Source organism: Rhamphochromis longiceps, linkage group LG17 (assembly GCF_057381845.1).
Source record: "Rhamphochromis longiceps isolate RC_006_pf linkage group LG17, R_longiceps_female_GT1.1, whole genome shotgun sequence".
Classification (NCBI taxonomy): Eukaryota; Metazoa; Chordata; class Actinopteri; order Cichliformes; family Cichlidae; genus Rhamphochromis; species Rhamphochromis longiceps.
In genome coordinates, this window is record NC_140573.1 from 7,046,458 (window position 1) to 7,066,614 (window position 20,157).

The 20,157-nt window shown below is 40.9% G+C and overlaps 1 protein-coding gene across 1 annotated transcript in view; it reads right to left on the reverse strand.

The window, feature by feature from the left end:
- Positions 1-1,223: 1,223 nt before the first annotated feature.
- cachd1 (cache domain containing 1) overlaps positions 1,224-20,157 on the reverse strand; it is a 109,510-nt gene continuing 90,576 nt past the window's right edge. Inside the window, exons 17-27 of the mRNA XM_085386207.1 lie at positions 19,682-19,804; positions 18,969-19,068; positions 18,746-18,862; positions 18,132-18,292; positions 17,755-17,841; positions 15,414-15,530; positions 12,109-12,260; positions 11,421-11,582; positions 10,662-10,739; positions 9,391-9,492; positions 1,224-4,552 (exon numbers count right to left, since the gene is read on the reverse strand). Coding sequence (XP_085242333.1) covers positions 4,302-4,552; positions 9,391-9,492; positions 10,662-10,739; positions 11,421-11,582; positions 12,109-12,260; positions 15,414-15,530; positions 17,755-17,841; positions 18,132-18,292; positions 18,746-18,862; positions 18,969-19,068; positions 19,682-19,804 — 1,450 coding nt within the window. The 3' untranslated portion in view covers positions 1,224-4,301. The remainder of the gene's footprint in view (positions 4,553-9,390; positions 9,493-10,661; positions 10,740-11,420; positions 11,583-12,108; positions 12,261-15,413; positions 15,531-17,754; positions 17,842-18,131; positions 18,293-18,745; positions 18,863-18,968; positions 19,069-19,681; positions 19,805-20,157) is intronic.

Here is a 20,157-nt window from a genome sequence, read left to right on the forward strand (position 1 = left end):
TGGAGAGCTCCTGAGTGAAAGTGCTAAAGGCTACAGTACAAACTCCATCCTCCCATGCCCAGCTTTACAGCAGCAGTGCAACATCTACAACATACAGTACAGCACTTTGTTAACCAGGCTTGCCAGAAATAGGTGATAACTTAATTAGCACTCCACTATATCGTACACTACCTCATGTTATCAAATGCACTTGATTAATTGACCATAAGTGTGAGCAGAAGTTTGCAGTTTTATCTATTATCAACTGTTGAGCACGGTAGTGGTGTTGATTTTGGCTCATTGGCAATCACAGAACGTGCAAATTTGAGACATTTAAGCAAACTATTTACTCATATAAAGAATTCTAGACTGAAATGTGAGCTAACCTGACATCTAAAGCTCGTCTGAAACTGGGTCATGCAACAGGACAATGATACCAAACACAGCAGCAAATCTACAGCGACACGGTTAGAAAAGAAAAGAATCAAGATGTTGCAATGGCCCCGTCAAAGCCTGGACCTCAGTCTGATATAAAGGCGATGGCAGGAGCTGTGTGTAAACTCATTTCAAACTGGGCCATGTGAGAGACTCATAAAATGATTTACTTTCAAGCTGCTGCTGCTAAATGTTGCTGTACAAGCTATTGAATTATGCTTAGTTTTTCGCAGCACTGCATGCTAGTAGTTTTTTTGTAGCTGTACAAAGAGCTGCATGAAATCTAATAAAACGACACAAGTTTGACTGAATGTGGATCTGTGTGCGACAGATGTGCCGCCATTCTCTTTTTTCTGACGAGAAATATCAATCTCATCTTTTCCCCCTTTCTTTTGAACCTCCAGCGAGCAGTGCAGCAGCAGCAGATGCAGTTTCACTCTATTCACCCATTGAAGAGCATCATAAACACTGAGCAGGAATCAGAATGCCACAAAGTGTAGGTGTAAAATGGACTTTATCACATTCACATTGCAATAAATCTCAATTTGATAACTTTATATGATACATGAGGTGGGGGGGGGGGGGGGGGGGGGTGACATACACATGTTCCTTCAGTACATTATTTGCATTTTAGAGTGTTCTGTATATATACTTGTTTACAACAGCTGCTAAATACTGATTAAAACTCTCCTGGAAAATAAGCTTTTAATGGTGCACTCACTTTTCAGGAAAAAAAAACAACCCCCGTTTAAAAGAAAATACTGTTGAGACTGCATTTGTTCTAATAACTGAATTAACGTACCGTAGAGTGGTTTATTTATTTTGGGGGGTGGGGGGGGGAGGACAATTTGGAATATCAGTCAGTGTTTGTGATCTGAATTCCTTGCAGGTGGGTAAATCCGGCGTCATTACGAGCTGGCAAACGTCTCCTGTGATCCTGGTCATGAGCGGGAACCCTAAACACGAACACGCACCGAGACAAAACGGGCACACGGTAATGTGTCAACTCTGTCAGAGCCGTCGAATTATTTAGCACTTGTGCAGATGAAAGTGTAATGGGCTCACACTGAATGTGCAAATGTAAATATTCTCCTCAAGTGTCAAATGCGCCAAAACGACTGTAAATGAATACGGGCGAAAGTCTTAAGTAGCGCGGCGTAAACTCTAACCCACTACAAGGCAGCTGGATCGGTCATTAGTGAGTGACAAGCTGTGTAGTACTGCTGTGACGAACCTACACGAGCGCACGAGAGAGGTTTTCTTTAGCATTTCCAAGACACAAAACACGATAAAACTTTTAAAAACTAGAAGTCTTTTAAACATAAAAAGTGTGTATTAATATCACCAAGTACTGACTTCCATCCAATATGGACCTAAAGAAAAATAAATCTCCCAAAAGAACCCAAACAAAACACATCCGAGGCATCCAAAAAAAATAAAAATGAGACACCATAAACAGAACATATCAACCCAAATATCTGAGCATCATTTGAAGCATACATCATGTCTTAACAACATAAAACGATGGAGTGTACAGGTTATTAATAGCTATTTGTGACTCCGTATTTACACTTCATAGTGAATCTCTGAAGAACAATAAACATTTCGGCACCTGAAAAGGCGGAAGGGAAAAAAAACAAGACACGGATGCCGCACTGACGTGATTCGATCAGCTGAACAAACCCACAAAAGCACAGATCGGGTCATGTGACTCTTCATCTCAATAAAAATAAGTGGATTTCTTGATCAATCATTTTCACCTATAATTCTCTAATACTATGTTGAAAAATAATGCATTCAATGAAAATGCTCCTGGTGGATAGTCATCCTTTCATCTCACACACACACACTCACTCACTCACTCAGTAAAAAATACATTTTTGAGTGGTTAACCACAGAGGAGCCAACTGATGGGGTGTAACCTCTGTAAAACAGCAGCAGCATCTCCTTTTCCCTCTTTGACGAGGAGACTTCCATCTTGGTTATCTTGGGTAGAAATTTAATTCCGTTTTGTATAAAAATCCGCACAACCCTAACAGACACACACCCAGAGCATTAGCTTAGCCTCAAAAGTGAAAGGTTGTGATAAAACAAGAAGCACTCTGTACTGGTTTTTCTTATTCAGGCAGACAGAGTGGACAGCACTCATTCTCTGTGAGGGTCTCTGCTAATCCTCACACACCAAATTCCCAGCAGTGATGAAAGCCAGGGATTGTCTATTCTTCTGTTTTTCTTTTGGTTATGGTTTCTTTTTTATGCGCTGGTGTCGTCCTCGCCCAGTCCCCAGGAGGCTCAAAAAAAGGGCAGCGAATACAGAAGTTCTACCTCTCGAAAACATGACGAGATCACAAAGAGGATGTTTTCCAGCAAGTCTGAACAGGAGCAGATCTCCCTACTGGGAGGCCGCTTTAAGGTACGCCAGAACAAGATGGTGCAATTCAACACAACAGCCCTGCTTTAACACTGATCTTTAAAAAGCTGTAAATATTGGTGATGCTTTCATAAAGAAAATACTTTCATCATAAAAGGTAAGGCTCTAGAGTAAGAAGTGTTTTCCTACTTGTGTACATGAGGGGGGAAATGTCACCTTTGACCTCAGCATGGAGAAACAGAATCAAATGAACAGTGAAATGAAGTGTCATAAAAGTCAAATTTACAGCAGGACTGTTGTGCCTGGACCAGTGTACCTCATGGACTGACCGCTGAGTGCACTTAGAAATGGGGATCCAAAGGAGATTATTCAATTATGCTCCTGCTGAAAGAAAGTAAACAGAACATTTAAAAGAAAATGCAAACGAGCTGCACTGGAATCCCTCGGTCTGGTAAAAAAAGAAATGAGAATAATCCCTGTTATAGTACTGATATTCTTAAAATTCAAAAATAAATTCACAGATATTTTAAGAAAGGAAAAAAAAAAAAAAACAAACAGAAAAATAATGAGTCCCAAAAATTAATGCACTGGTTGCAGGAAGTGGGCCGGTGTGTCTGATGCACCCCGACTGCTGTCATATTTGCACTGCTTTCCTCTCTTGAAAATCTACCTTTAATAAATAGTAGAAAAATAATATTTTCCTCTTTAAAGTGTTTCTTCTTGCGTTTCTGTGAATATTGAAGCCTTTTCTTCCTACTTTGAAGTTCACAAACATTCATGGAAAAGTCCAGATATCGTGCCACACTGCTGTGTGTCAGACCAGCAGCCACTGCTTTGGATAAAGGCAGCTGCTTTTCAGAGAAAACAAAGAAAAAAAGAATAAAACAAACTCCAGAGCTTCTTCATGGAGAGTAAAGTTGAAATAGAGGCTGTTTTAGAATCTCACTAGATCCAGTTCACTTTTCAAAAATGCAGTATTTTCACTCCCCTTCAGAGATGTCCCACAGTTTCCATAAATGTTCCAACCTGTGTGGAGTTCGGGATTTAGCCCTGTTTTAAAAAGGGGTCCGACATGAGTGCTTGTACTGTAAAAATCCACTGGTCCTGGAGAATAATAACAATCTTTGACCTCCCCCAAGAAGGCTTTTAGCTTCCAGTTGTGTCCCGTCCTCAGTGAAAGCCAAAAAATGGGCTCATGCAGCTTTTCTGTTTGCGTCTGAAGGCTGTTACGTGCTCTTAATCTCGAGTCCTTCAGAAAAATAACAGGAAGTCCCACTTGGTTACATCCACTGGCCCAAGTGCGGCCGCGTACACGTGTCCGCTTTTAAGTGTGGTTAAATGAAAGAGGGCTCAAGACTGAGATGATGGCACAATGAGATCTTGAAGCGTCACTAAGTCTACCTGTGGCGTCTCCCTCCAACTGTGTGTGCTCTCTACTTACACACCACTGTCTTTTTTTATGTTTAATAAAAAACAAAAACAAAACAAAAGAACAGTTCCGGTCCTTTCAGGAGGATCAGCACTCTGCGTCCACGCTGTGCACCGTCACCGCTGCTTGCAGGTGATGCGTATGGGTGTGCAGCGGGTGGTGGTGCGCGTGCGAGTGCCGGTAGGGGTGGAACTTGTGGCTGAGCAATGCCGCCGTCTGCGGGGGAGTGTCCAGGTCCAGGTCGTCATCGTGGTTGCCAACGTCAACGCCGGCCGAAAGCGGGTCGTTGTTTCCAGGCGGATTCTCGCTGTCCTCCTGCGGGCTCATGGTGCTGTAGCCTGGACACAAAAAGAAGTGCAGAGGATGGAGTTATTTCACAAACCTTTCCCTCAAAACTACTGGGCAATTTTAAAATCTTAAGCAAAAAATTCTTAAATATATGTTTCAAAGTTTGAAACTAAATGAAGAAGGCAGCGTGGCAAAGCAAAACTAAACAGTCCCTGCACATGTGGACCTGTCGGTAATGACGCCTGCGCTCCGCTTTAATAGAAATGGGAAGGCACCATAAAATGTAACAACTCAGCTAACTAATGACGCTCTCCGATCGTGAATATTCAGCACAGAAACGTTCCCGTGAGCACACGGCAGCTCATAATGTTTCTGAGTGCAGTACAAGCTATTTGACGGCACTATTTGGTGGCATTTGATGGCACATTAACAAGTAAACATTCCCCAGGGGCTTTTTTTTTTTTACTCCTTATGTTTTCAGCTCAGTTTGAAATAATAACAATTAAAAAAAAAACATACATATTTATGATCTCATTCTTACACATCTCGCACACACGTTTAGCCCGAGGAGGCAGAAAAATGGGCCGACATGGCTCCTGGTGCACAATGCTAACTGAACTTAGTAACAGGGAAGTGCAGTCACTGAGAAACCATATGAGAAGTACATGACAGGCCGAAATGCACCGACTCCAGAGGTCACTTGTTGACTGCTTTAAGCTACCATATACTGTAGCTTTGGGTTTATTCATAAAGGGTCGTCACAGCAGGCAGCTCTTCATGTTTGATTGGGCAGATTGTTTAGACCAGTTGCCCCAAAGATGATTTGCGTCTCCTCCCTGGGATCAAACCGGGGACCTTTTGGTTGTTAGGTCAATGTGTAATGATTCTCACAGATTGTGGACTGCAATTATTTGCATCCTGCCCAGCAAAGCTTCTACTTTGGGCAATTTCTATAAAATAAATTCTCTTTAGTAATTATTTCTGATTTTTCACCTAAATGGAAACGTTAGTGCAGATCCCATTTATAATCTAAGTGGATTTCACCACCCTGAAGCCCATAAAAAAGCATCTAAAAACACAGTGTGTGACTAAAAATGCTTTTTTAGAGTCTATGTGAAAATAAATCCACATTCCTTAGTCCTTTATCTCCATCTTTTTCAGCTTCTGAAAAGACACCAGCCGTGCTGCTCTGTGGAACACCAATCTGTTATTACTGTTTGAGTAAATAACCCTGTAAGCCTGAGAGCCTCTATGATTATATTTATAGAAAAATCACTGTCATTTTGGATGATGAAACATTAAACCTCCAGAGACACGCGAACGCATCTGTGGCACGCGGGCTGCAGGCAGTGGGGTTAGAAGTATGTGTGTTTACGGGTCTGGCCCTGCGTTAAATTTATGTCAGAATAACCATTTTCTATCTGAAAAACATCTGACACTTGAACATCTAAACCATCAGAGAGCGATCAGTTTTGCAGGGCTGCTGGGTTCATATTTTCCAGCAGCAATCCAGCTTAATATTTGCTATACCAAAGCCCAGGTCCAAGCCTACAATTACTGCTGCTCACAACAGTAATGGTAACCTACTGATGCTAAAAAGCCCTTCACTCAAAACAATAAACCAGTCATGTTAGAACTCTACTAATGCAGTTTTAAAAAGTTTTTTTCATAATTTAATGTAAACGTTCATATCTTCTTATCATTACATCATTATCATTACAAATAAAGTGAAATATTTCAAGCTGTCTTTTGTTTAATGATTTTGGATTATAGCTCATGAAAACCAGATATCCTGAAATAACACCTGTTATCATTACTATTATAATTATTATATCTTCTTTAAAACAAATTTCAGCATCAATCCAGTGTGGCATTAAGGTGATGTTTCTCATCTTCCTCTTAACAATAACCAACAACTGGTTCAGGTAAGGGAATGACTTGTATGTAAGTTTATTTATACTGTTCTTTTCCTGATCCTCCAAAGATTAGCTGGCCTAAGACAACAGACAAAGAAGTTCCAGACATGGAAGGTGCCAACTTTGTCACAATTTTTCCCAGTTTTCCCAAAAGCAATAACCCAGTGCTTCAGGTAAATCTACCACCAACTGTGCACTGCTGACCATTTACAGCTGCACCAGGTAGAGGATATCAAATCCTACTTAATGTCATGAGATGAAGGGAGGCCGAGCTAAACTACCATGTTATTATGCCTTGAAGATAGAACTGCAATTTTTCCTCTAACAACTTTAAACAGGTGAAAAACTTGGCAAACCTGTTTGCTTTCTTGGTGAGAATTAGACAAACACATTGATACCACTCTCATATGGATGTTAAGAATAAAGCTCTAATAACCAATTAGCTTAGCGTCAATATAGAGTAAAGCAACTAGCCTTCGTGTCGTCCAAAGTTTATAAAAAATAAAAATAAAAAATCCATTATGGCTGTCCTTTTTTGGTCACTGCTTCTTATAAAGCTAGTTGCAAAAATAAAATCAGATTTGTCTTATGGGGAGTTTGGTGCCAGACTTCTGTATGCAGTGATTAGCTAACTTAAGCTAAGCTACTAGCTGCTAGCTATATAATCAAAAGTTAAATTTTAGATCTTAGCTAGAAAGCAAATTCAAAATTTCAAACTATTACAAAACAATACTTTTTAATAGTTTAATCCTTACTTAAAATGCTCTATTATTATTATTATTAATAGTAATGTTAAGTGAAGTGTCTGACCTGTACCAACATTTTAAAACTCATGCCCTTCCCTCTTTCAGTGACCAGGTAAACATGTACTTTTAAACACTGTTCAAAATCATATTTAGTCGTAATTCATTAGTAATTAAGCTTTTTTGTCTTATAATTTATAGGTAGATTATACATAAATATCAATGTAAACAGCCGACAATTATATACGCGATACCTAATACAGGATGGGGCCACTGCCATTCTGTCTTTTCTTAAAGGTTAAACATTCCTATTCTAGTTCTAAAGGTTTGTTGGGTTACATAGCATTCAAATGTTTGAAGTACAAACAGACTGAAAATTGCCAGGTGTGTGGATTAAACTTGGAGATTATATGGCTATATGCAGCACACGTTCCTTAATGGCTGGTTTGAACTGTTGCCTGGAAGCTTATCCTTAAAGCGGACCACACAGCAAACAGAGTTTGTGCGTCATTCAGCAGATTTAATGGTCTGTTTTTGGTGATCTGTATATAGGCTTGTGTGCAAGTCTGAGTGACTGAATAATGGTGGGAAGGAACCTTTGACTGATGAGAGACAAGCAGCAACTTTGAAGCTAATAATGCTTGTGTATGTGTAAAGTTATATTCGCTAATGGACTAACACCCACTCTTTCCATTATTTCTTACTCATCTTCCTCTCTCTTCCTGTCCTCTTGCCCTTGCTTTTTACTTATTTCATCATTTTTGCATCTCCCCATCTCCCCACTTGTTCTCCATGTTTCATTTTACAAACCCTCCCCATCTTCAGCTGCACAAAATATTAAGACTGCTTGTGGTATTAGCCAGTTTACATCATTGCATTACACTCTAATCTTTACGGCAAGAGTATGATAATCAAATGTTGTATCAAATAAATACATCTAATCCTTGAAAAACTGCACGAAAGAGAGGTGGAAGTAGAGAAAAAGAACCACATTCCACTGTTCCTACAATCAATACTGTATGCAGCACACAGCAGACAAGCTCGTTCTGTTACATTTTAGCCCACTCTCCTCTCTTCATATTCATCCCTCTTCTCTCTGGCATCATCAGTTATGCAACATCTAACCGAGACACTCACTGCCAGGAAGTGGAGTGATGCTACATGTAGGTGGTAAGTGCCCATGTGGGTGAAACTGTCCATCCACATTGAGCGTCAGACTTGCGAGTTCTACAAACGTTAACAGTGAACATGAGCAGCTCTTCCAGAGCTAAAGATAAGAGAAAACACGGTTCAGAACTGTGATATAACAAAAAGAACAAGCCAGGAGATGCTCCAAAGCGCAGGAACTGAGAGCTAACTGCAGATCTGTTATGACACCATGTAGTTAAATGAATCATTTTAAGGTTTTATATTCAATAAAGTACAAACTTGATTTCATGTTGCGTCGCTGCTTTTAGCCCAGGCCACTGTGACAGACTTTTAATGGGCAATATTTATCCAACATCTTCAAACTCTTGAGCTTTTTCCAAGTCAGCAGAGATACTGTGATCCTCTGTGACCCTGGGGGTCTTTCTCCTAGACGATTATGTTCAGCAAACCTCCTGATCGTTCCCTTAAACTCTAACCTCCTCCTTTAAGCACAAAGGAGAAGCAGCTTTAGTGGCAGATTACTCTGAAGCAGAGCTTGCATGCAGTCTGCCCTTCACTTCCTGGACAATTCATGCAAATGAATATTTATATGTTATAGCAATATTCAAAATGTACATCTATAGCAATATAAATATAATCTTTGCTGGAGGCAAACTCATGTGAGTAACACTTTATAAAGTACAGTATGGTCCACTTTTGTAACCAGTGGATGATTCATTTTCCGTAAACAACATTCATTTAGGCTGAGTTGTTATACAAGACTTACACAGAATTAAGGCAACTATTACTTAAATTATCAACACCCACTCATTACAGGCTTCCTCAGCCACCATAATGACTTGACTGGGATCGATTTAGGCTTTTTTGCGCCAACCTTCTTGAAACTGCAACTATCAATAAGAATCAGGAACTCTCGAAATAGTTAAATCAGTGGTTTTGTTTTGACACAGCATTGCTGACATTTCAGGTATGACTGACTCAGTTCCGCTTTCCATCAGCACTGACATACAGCGCTGTCACAGCTGCACACAGCTTCATCGTAAATATCCAGGTTTCTGCGTGCCCAAATGGTTCTCTTACCATGGTCACTCTCTGTCCCGGACCGCCCCCAGTACCTCCGTCTCCGCTCGGGAGTGTGAGTGTGTCTCTCGATCACTGCAGCTATGAATCGAGTATTGCTGACTGAAAATAAAAGAGAGCAAATGGGTCAAGAAGATGTGCACCTGTGCTGTCAAAAAGTAAGGTTCTACATAAATGTACAAAATGTTCATGATACAATACAATGTATGTAGCAAAAAGTATTTGCTCATCTGCTTTCACATGCATGTGAACCTCCCATCCCTAATTCATTGGGTTTAATATGATGATGGCCCACCCTTAACAGCTTCAACTCTTCTGGGAAGGCTTTTTACAAGGTTTAGGAATCTTTCTGAGAATTTTGACTATTCTTCCAGAAGCCCATTTGTGAGGTCAGAAAGACAGACGAGAAGGCCTGGCTCAGAGTCTCCCTTTAAATTCAACCCAAAGGTGTTCTGTTGGGTTAAGATCAGGACTTTGTGCAGGCCAGTCAAGTTCTTCCACACCAAACCCGCTCATCCATGTCTTTATGGACCTTGCTTTGTGCACTGGTGCACAGTCATGTGGGCCATCTCCATATTGGGAGCAGAGTTGGGAGCATGAAATTATCCAAAATGTGTTGGCATGTTGAAGCATTAAGAGTTCTTTTCACTAGATAATAATCCCACACCAGACGAAGAAGAGTGATTTGTCACTCCAGAGAACAAATCCTCTGGCAGTCCTGTGGTGGCGTGCTTTATACCATTTCATCTGACACTTTGCATTATGCTTGGTGATGTGAAGCTTGGATGCAGCTCCATCATGGAAGTCCATTCAATGAAGCTCTCTATGAACTAACCTTGAGCTAATCACATGAAGTTTGGAGGTCTGTAGTACCAGACTTTGCAGAAGGTTGGTGACCTCTGTGCACTATGCACCTTAGCATCTGAGGCTCTGTGATTCCACCATTTTGTGGCTGACTGTGGCTGTTGTTCCCAGCTGCTTCCGCTGTGTTATAATACCACTAACAGCTGACTGTGGAATATTTACTAGTGAGGACTGGATTTATCAAACATGTGGCATCCTATCAGTGGCACACTGGAATTCACTGAACTGCTGAGAGCAACCCATTCTTTCACTAATGTTTGTAGAAGCAGTCTGTGTGCCTAGGTGCTTAATTTTATACACCTGTGGCCATGGAAGTGACTGGAACACCTCTATTAGATGATTTGGATGGATGAGTGAATACTTTTGGCAATATAGCGTAGATCAGTACGACATCAGACAACACTCACTGATTCCTCTGTCCTCGTGACTGTCTTCATCCCTCTCATCTCTTTCATTATCAAGGTTGGACATTCTCACCGACATTTCTGAAGCGACGTGGAGAAAAAGAAGAAGAGTAAGAATGATGAAAACAAACACATGAATGTGTGTGCATGTGGGAACTGTAGATATTCAGTAGGCATTAGGCTGCACCCCCAAAAGCTGCAGCTTAAATTGCCATGTATATGTGGTTTGGTGAAAGCACTGACACCTAAGTACACAAAGCTGAGTAACTCTGAATCTATGAGCCAAATGCTCAGACTAATACCCCGTGATAATGTAGCCACACTCTCCACTATTCCAGGTTGTTTACCAAACTTCCAGACTGAAAGTGACTTGGACTGAGGAGCTTTAATGAGGTTGTAATCTTGTTTGATGTTTTTGTCAATATTTCTGTGTAATTACACAAATCATACAGAAGCAGCAGCTGCTGCTGTGCTGATGCTAATGTCAGCTGTTTAGCTCCAGTGGCACTCGCCAGTTGCTGTAGCGCTTGTTAATCACATTCCTTTAAGGCTGTGTTTTTGTCTGTTCTTTTTTTTTTTTTTTTAAAGAAATGACATCATTTAAACTAAAATAAACATAACAAACATTGTAGTTCTTGTAACTTTTTTTCCAGTGTTACAAATACAGGCCAACCAGATGCACTTTCACAGCTCTGAGATTCTCCACAGCTTCACAAAAGGTGTGTGACAAAACAAATATGGGAATTTATGCATTAGTCCTACCCTGCGCAGCTAGCGGAGACATGTGCTGGTGCGAGCGCCTGTGAATCTGGTGTCTGTATGCATACACAGCCAGCACCAGCACCATGATGCATCCCATAATGCCCCCAGCCACTGGACCCACAGGGGCGCTCTTGATCATGTTCAAGGAGGCTACCTCCTCATCTGCAGAAGAGAGAACAGACAGAAGGTTTTCTTTTAAAGAAGTCACAAAGGATTTCAGATGGCTCAAGTAGAGACAATACAACAAGCCAGTATCAAACAGCTCGGGCTCAGATCCTCACTCCTGCTGAGATGCTGGTACATTTTCTCCCTCGCTTCTATTCTCTCGTCAGTGTGAAGTACCACTGAAAAAGCCTTCAACTGCAGGAAGACGGCCAATTCTCTTTCCAAAGAAAATTACCAGGCAACGGAAAAGTTTCAGGGAAAAATATAAATCTAAATAAAACTGTTGTCTTAAGGACCTGAAAGAAATTATTTAACTTTGACTTCTTGTGCTGTTGCTTTTTTCATCACTATGAAGGTGCCCTACAGAGTATTCAATAAAAAGGCCTCATAATGGTTCATAATGGTGGGCTCAATCTACAACTCTAAAACATTTAATAAATATGTTGATGAAGCCAAGGGTCCAAAGAGGACATATATAATAAATTGGAAAAAAAATCTCAATTTCTTTGGGTAAAGAACTCACCCATAAGCCCCAAGCCATCTGCATAGGGACTTTTGGCACCAACAATGCCGCCGAAACACTCCTTCTGCAGGGCACAGTAAGGCTTGTCGAGGTGAGTCTTCCCATCACTGTCCACCATGCACCACTCGCAGTCCAGCACACCGAAACAGTCACTGAGGATGCAGAACGTAGATATCAAGCAGTTGATACATTATATTACAGTTTGGCAATAACATGGAAATAACAGGGACTGACAATAATGAGGTAATAAAGTAATATACACATTAGGCTACCTGATTCTGCAAGCCCTTGTGAATAAGGGAGCAGCTGAAAGTACAGTCGGTACTTGTCTGACTGCGATTCATAAAAAGCATTAATCAGATTCATGATAAGGCTGAAATTTTTTTGCAATAGTGTAGTGCGAGATAAAAAGAAAAAGTAATACTGACGAAAGATACTTCAGTAGCAATGAAGCAAAACTGTTCAGCAATAGTAGAGTAATCGATATGGTAAAACTCAGTGCTTCAGTTGTAATAAGGTTATTTTGGTGCAATAATGTATTTTTTTTTATATATATAACTATTATTACCTAATAACCTGATAGTAGGTTGATTAGACCGTATTATACAACGCAAAAAAACAAAAGAATCAAACTGGTTACTACCTTCAAAATAAGATTTCTCGAAAGGCAAAATAAACAATTACTATATGACAGCCCTCAAAAGCATTCTTCCGGTTGTTTCCAAGTGAAATAAAAACAAAAGTTACAATTTATTAATTTCATCTGTTATCTGGAAAGTCATTTAATCATGTAAAAACCAGGTGCAATACCCGTTACTACTGCAGTTTTTCCATAATGCTCCAAAACAGATGACGACATAAAGTGTCATTACAAATAATTACACATAAACTGCTCACAATTTAAGGAACACTTAAAAACAAAAACAAAACAAAAAAAAACAAAACACATCAGATCTTACTGGGGGGAAGAAAATTATGCAGCAAGCTGGGCCATTTTGCTAAAATGATACTGCAGCAACTCAAAATGATACTCTGTGGTTCGCCTGACCCTTATGTGCTGGTATTCATGCCTGACAATGTAACCAATTACACCGGTGCAGGGTCTGACAATCTAGGGTTTCATTCTGATACCTAATGGCAGTCAGGGTGTCATTGTCTAGCCTGTAGAGGTCTGTGCGTCCCTCCATGGATATGCCTCCTCAGACCATCACTGACCCACCACCAAACTAGTCATGCTGAACGATGTTACAAGCATCACAACGTTCGCTGCAGTTTTTCTTCTTCACAAGTTGCCAGTGGTGGACCTGCCAATTCATGTTTTCTATGACAAACACCAATCTGGCTCCACAGTGCTGGGCAGTGAGCACAGGGCCTTCCACAGGGTTAAAGGTCTTCCACCTCCCTGTCCAGCTCTCCTGGAGTAACTCCCTGTCCAAGTCAGGAGGTTTCCACCTGTAAAACCATTCCTTCTTTTGGGGGTTGTCTCTTGTTGCCACTCTAGTGAATCTTTTGTCTATTGTATCAACACCAAAACAACTGGAACTTATTAACCCCTCTGCTACTTAAAAGTTTAACTGACTTTACGCTGAACTCTTATTAAAAGTGTTCCTTTAATTTTTTGAGCACTATAAATTGCAACCTAATGTCCACTATTACCATGGTTTTTATTTTCCTTTCAGTTGTTCTGATAGCTCCCCAATTAGACTCCTGCTTGATTGCCTTAGCGATGTTAAGTCATGGATGGCTCTAAACTTTTACAATTTTAATGAACGTAAAACGGAAGCAATTCTGTTTGGCCCGAATCGTTCCTCTGATATCCCTGATGTTGACCTTGCTGCTCTGACCCCTCACCTGAAGAGCTCGATTACCAATCTTGGGTTAAAAATCGACTGCACTTATTTTTGAGGGCCACGTGAATGGGGTGGTGAAATCATCATTTGATCAACTCAGGCGTCTGTCGAAGGTTAAGCCGTTTCTTTCAAGGCGTGATTTGGAGACTGTTATCCACGCTTTTATAACCTCACGCTTGGATTATTGCAACTACCTTTTAATAGGGGTTGGAATGGGCACTCTGACACGCCTGCAACTAGTACAGAATGCTGCAGCACGGTTTTTATCTGGTAGAAGGAAATTTGAGCACACTACTCCGGTCCTGGCCTCCCTGCACTGGCTTCCAATTGAATTTAGGATTCATTTTAAAGTTCTTTTATTGGTTTTTAAATCCTTAAATGGTCTGGCACCTGCATATTTGTCTGATTTTCTGAAGCCCTATGTCCCCACTCGTTCACTCCGGTCAGCTCCGGTCTTCACATTAGGCAATCGACATCAGTGCTGGTTTTTGTCAGGTTTTGTATTGTTTATTGTCATTTATGCTTAGAAATATTTAACCATATATGCTTAGAGGTGTATAATCGATTGTGTAGTGATAGGATGTGTGATCCTTAATAGTCTGCAGAGACGTTGTGTGCATTCCACAGTGCTCTGGCATTAAGACCCACACTCTGGGAGCATGGGAGAGGTCGTACCTTCTCTTATTGTTTTATGGTAGGATAAACGTATCTATATCTGTTTTAGTCTAAGTGCCTTTTGTTTAGATGAACTGCTGGACTTCCAGACCAGCAGGTTTAGGGAAGACACACACACACACACACACACACACACACACACACACACACACACACACACACAGGCAAGGTACTCTTTGTTTGTATGTAGACGTCATATGTTAATGAACCTATGTATATTCATGTAACCTCAATAAAAGAGCAGTGTTATGGGGGAGCGGACGAGAGCGACTGGGGTCAAGCGAAGGAACGGCGTTTGTCCGGTTCTCTCCCGTGCACGAGAAACATGAAGAACTTTGCCTACTCGTGTCTTGTTTTGCTGTGTAGCAAATTGTCCTTAACGTTTCAGCGAATAGGTTTACACTACAAACCTATCAGTTTTTAAATCCAGATTGAAAATGCATTTTTATTCGCTGGCTTTGGATTCAGTGGTTAACTGACTTGTATTTACTTATATTTTATTGTTTTTGCTATGTTTATTATTTTTATCGTATTTATTATTCTTATTGTGTCTCTTATATTTCTATTGTTCAGCACTTTGGTCACCCTTGTGTGTGTTTTTCTATGTTGTCTATGTTTGGTTTATTCATTTTAGTAACATTTGACCACAATTAATAAGCATATTAGTGATATTATAAAAGCATGTCATTTTAAAATGCTCTTTATTTATTCATCAGCTCTCTATCACTGTGCTGTTACACCTGTCAAAGTGTACCAAATGTGCAAAGTTGGTGTACGCACCTGCTGGTGTATCTCTGGCTACAGCGGGTGTTGATACACTGGGGCAGTGTGTCGTGCAGGCTGGGATCAATCACATTCAGACTGACAGGCTCTTGATGCACCTCACAGCTGGGATTCCTAAGAAAAATACACCAAAAAAAAGACACATTTTCTTGGTCAAAACACAAATCAATTACATTAACTAGACAACCCGAATCCTACCATTAAATATGATTAAACTGGGGAAAAAAAGATCATAAAAAAATAAAAATCAAAGCACGAGCACACAAAGAAATGTCTTCACCATGTCAATCAGCTCTAAAGAGACACGTCGATGCTGCCAGACAAATACAGAGGGAAAAAAACTGACAGTGAAAAAAATTTAATTGCACGTCTTCCTGAAATAAAGGAGAAATTGGCATTTTAAACATTGACATGCTGTCAAAGACTGCTGATGGCTGATGAAAGGAGGTGAGTGTAATAAGGGAGAGAAATGTGAGGCACTGTGAATGATGGATTGGATGCAGAATGGCTCAAACAGTAAAGGAAAAGACCTGGAACAGACAGAGTGATGCAGCAGGAAAGCAAGAGATATAAAAGTGAGAAACACCCACAAACATTTGCACGGGAAGCTTTCAAAAAGTTTGAAGCGTCACGCGCGCACGTCTGCAAAACACGTTGAGGGAAATATGACAGGAACTCTTAACTTAGAAATGAAGAAAGCAGGTTGCCTTTAAAACACCACATGCAAGCAGGAAGGCTGGAGAAATGAATTTTACAGTCAAGAACCCTTTTGTCCCATTCCTTTAAATCTAAGATCAAAGCAGTGTGATTTTCATCTGGGCTTTTAAAGACCGTTTTGAAGCACTTCTGGCATAAAGGGAACTGAGGGCTATGTCTTACACCAAGCTGCATCACTATTTGACCAAGAAGAAGAACAAAAGAGGCATCATCTGAAAGTTAAGAACCAATAAAAAAAAAACAAGTTCGGCCTCAAGAGTGACTGAACTTAATCCTGATAAGATGTGGGAGGATTTTCTCAACTACCTTGCAAATAGTGTGGCATAGCTCCCTCTAGAATGACTAATGCGCTCTCTGGTGGGTATCTCACTGCTCTGCAGTCACTGGGTAGTTCAGTATGCAAGCCAAGCATGTTTTCCTAATACGGTCATATAAAGGCATCTTGTGTAAACCATTGACTGTTTTCTATGACATTATTTTCAGATTCTGTAAGCGCTGAGGTCAGCTGTAATTTCTTTCTGCTGTCATTTGTAGCTCATCTTCGGTGATTATAACTTGGGACAGTATTATCGCAGATGTATGATATACCTGCAGTAATGCAAACTCGCCGGCTGCTTCATTACGTAGATCCATTGAACTGCAGTATAACACAACTATCTAATCTGCCAGTCATGTGACAGCAATTCAGTGGATTTAGCCATGTAGTCATGGTCACGATGATGGTCAAACTGAGCATCAGGATGGAGAAGAAAGGTGGTTTAAATGACTTTGAATGCAACATGGTTGTTGGTCCCAGACAGGCTAATCTACCATCTCTCTGTTTACAGAGATGATCCGAAATAAAGAGAATATCCAGCGAGTGGCAGTTCTCTGGGAGAAAAAGTCTTGTTGAGGTCAGAGGAGAATGGCCAGAAGACTTCTTCAAGCTTGTAGGAATGGAACAGTTTACTCAAATAAGGACTTGTTACAACCGAGGTATGCAGAAGAGCATCTCTGAGTTGGGCTACAGCAGCAAAAGACCACACTGAGTGCAGCTCCTGTCAGCTAGGAACAGGAAGCTGGGGATGCAATTCACACATGATCACCAAGATTGGGCAACAGAAGGTTGGAAAAATCTTTGGTGGTCTGAGGAGTCTCCATTTCTGCTGCGACATTTATGCTTGATCCATCCTCCACACCCTATCTGAATATTGTTGCTGACCAAATCGCTTTATGACTACAGTCTAAGGATCTTGGAAAACTTGGAAACTACGATAACCTGGATGACTGAGAAGCTTCACAGACATGACTACAGTGTACCAGTCGTCTAATGGCTACTTCTAGCAGGTCAACACAACATGTCACAAAGCTCAAATCATGTTGAACATGACAGTGAGTTTATTGTACACAAATGGCTTCCCAGTCACAAGATTTCAATCTTTCCAAACCCTTTCAGATATGGCCGCACGAGGGATTCACGATTCTGCATCAACCATGTGATACCATCATGTCCAAATGGACCAAAATGTCTGAAAAATATTTCCAGATTTCCAGAATATTTCCAGAACCTTGTTGTGTAGTGGCATGAGCAGTTCTGAAGGCAGAAGGGGTAAAGTGTATGTGCTTTAGACAATGTACCCACCTGTTCTCAGCATTGGTGAGGTTGCCTGTACACTCATTGACCTCCAGAGGGCACTCACAGGGACACTCGCACTCATTCTGCTCCATTCTGAACAGCAAACAGTTAAACAGCAGATCAGTGAGAAACTTGTATTCACAGTTTGATTCAGACTTAATGTTTGCTTAATCTTTAAGCAAATTCCTTGACTGAAAAAGTCACTGTGTGACTCCTGAACCTGTGCAAGCTGCAGCATCACTGCTGCATCAAACTATCAAACTCTGGGTGTTGGATTCGTGCAAAATCAGACCCATTCTTATTTTTCAACAGGAGCATTACTTTATGTTAACAAAGCATTAATGTGTCAGAGAGCTAAACGGTAAAGAGAATTCGGTACTGACCTGTGGCAGTTGAGACACAGCCGGTCTACCGTGCTGCAGGCACAGAACGCCAAGGAGTCGCACGTCTCGTTCACAATGCCGGCAAAGGCGTTGGTGCCGGGGATTCTGGTAAGGCGGTATTTAGAACAATGGCTACCATGGACCAGGTTGGTGAGGTCCCCCTAAAGGAGAAAGAGTTGGAGAGGTCACTCTAACCTCTACATCGCTACACAAATCCATGGAAAATCAATATGCTTTTTAATCTTCTTTAAAAAAAAAAAAAAAAAGGTGAGAGAAACTTCAAAACTGCACACACTAAACAGAAACTTTGAAACAGAAAGAGCTGCAGAAGTTTCTAACACCAGCCTCAAAGTGCTTTTTACCCATGTAAGGATGGGCAAGATGAAGACAGAGACTGTTTCATTTCCAACCACACACAGACTCAACAGTCACAAATAGCAAACAGAAGTTTGCAACAGCACGTATGACCACGAGATGGCAGTGTTACACTACAAGATTTTTCCATATTGCTATGCGGGGCCCAGAGGAGTGTGTCTGTTTTTGCTACTACAGTATGAATGCTATGAAAGTACACATTCATACCTCTAGTTATGCTACATTTTTATGCGACTCACCACAATGCTGGTGTTGAATTTGTAGAAGCGCTGGACTGTGCGGTCACTGAAGCTGTTGCAGAGGTTTTTCTTGACAAAGTTGGGGTGGTTTAGGATGTCATTGGCCACCAGTGGCTCCTACCAAAGGAAAGAAAATAGATTTCATTAGAATTATGACAATATCATACTCCTAAAGGTTTCTATCCATTCCTATTTCCATGTTAACTTGTGTTTGTGCATTTACCTTGTGTGTGATGTGCTGTTGCTCTGCTGGGGCATGACCTTTGGGGTCAATGAGAGTCGGGTGAGCAACCAGGTACCCTCTGTCCTCCATTATGAAGCACCTAAAATAAAAATGAATAAAACTGGCAGTCAGGATCAACTTAATGAATTCATCAATTTAGTCGGTACTTCGTCAGAACATTGCCATTACTGAGGTTTTCATTCAGAACATTTAATTGCTATTTCTATATTGTATTCCTAGTCTATATAACACAGCTCTGTTCTTCTCCCCACTGTCCCTTGTGTGTTTTTCCAAATCATGCCCTCTTGGTTCCAGGGGCTGATCCTGTTTTTTATGACCCATAAACACCAACAGAGTGAGCATGACAGAAGAAGCAAGAGAAAGTGGAGAAAGACAGAACGAAGAAGTGAGGGTTGGTGGGGGAGGCAGGTGTGGAAGAAGATAGATGAAGAAAAGAACAGACATAAAAGCTGGGGAAAGTATGTAGAACAGAGGCAGGAGCAACACTACAACTCCAGCAGGAATGTTGTGATAATCAGCTTATGTCTTCCTCTGGCTTTCTTTATTCTTCACGCACAGCCGGCGAGTTTAATTCTTGCTCAGCCGAACAGAAATTTAGCTCCCTCACACAGAAACTGACACTGAAAAGAGAAAGGAAAAACTTGCATAGAGAAGAGAAAAGAAGGGAGCCGCACAATCCATCCTCTTTTTACCTGATCTTATTGCCTTTGTCCTGGTTGCAGATGGGCACCAGGTCCAGGAGGACCTTGTAGAAGTAGCGAAGGGTGAAGTCTATACCCATCACTGCAACAGCGTAGCCAGGTGCCATTTGAGAGCTACGAATAGACAAAAATACACAGAGAAAAAAGGCATTTAGTGGGGTTTGAAATTCTGTGGAAAGGGAAAACAAAATCTGGAAAAAGTCCGTCTTCAGGATACTTGGCTTCCTACTAAGGATCCCTACTTTTCTATAGACCTTTTAAACACACAAAACAAGAAAAAAACATAACGCACTGCTTGATCTCCTGAAATCAGTGTTTACTGTAGACTGTATATTATGCTTACTGAGGCGAGAGTACAACAGCACTAATCCGGCCTTATCTCGCACACACTGACGAGGAATGTTTGTGTATGCTAAACACTTGCACGGACTGTGGTAAACAGCTCTTTTACTGCTGCAAGCGGCACT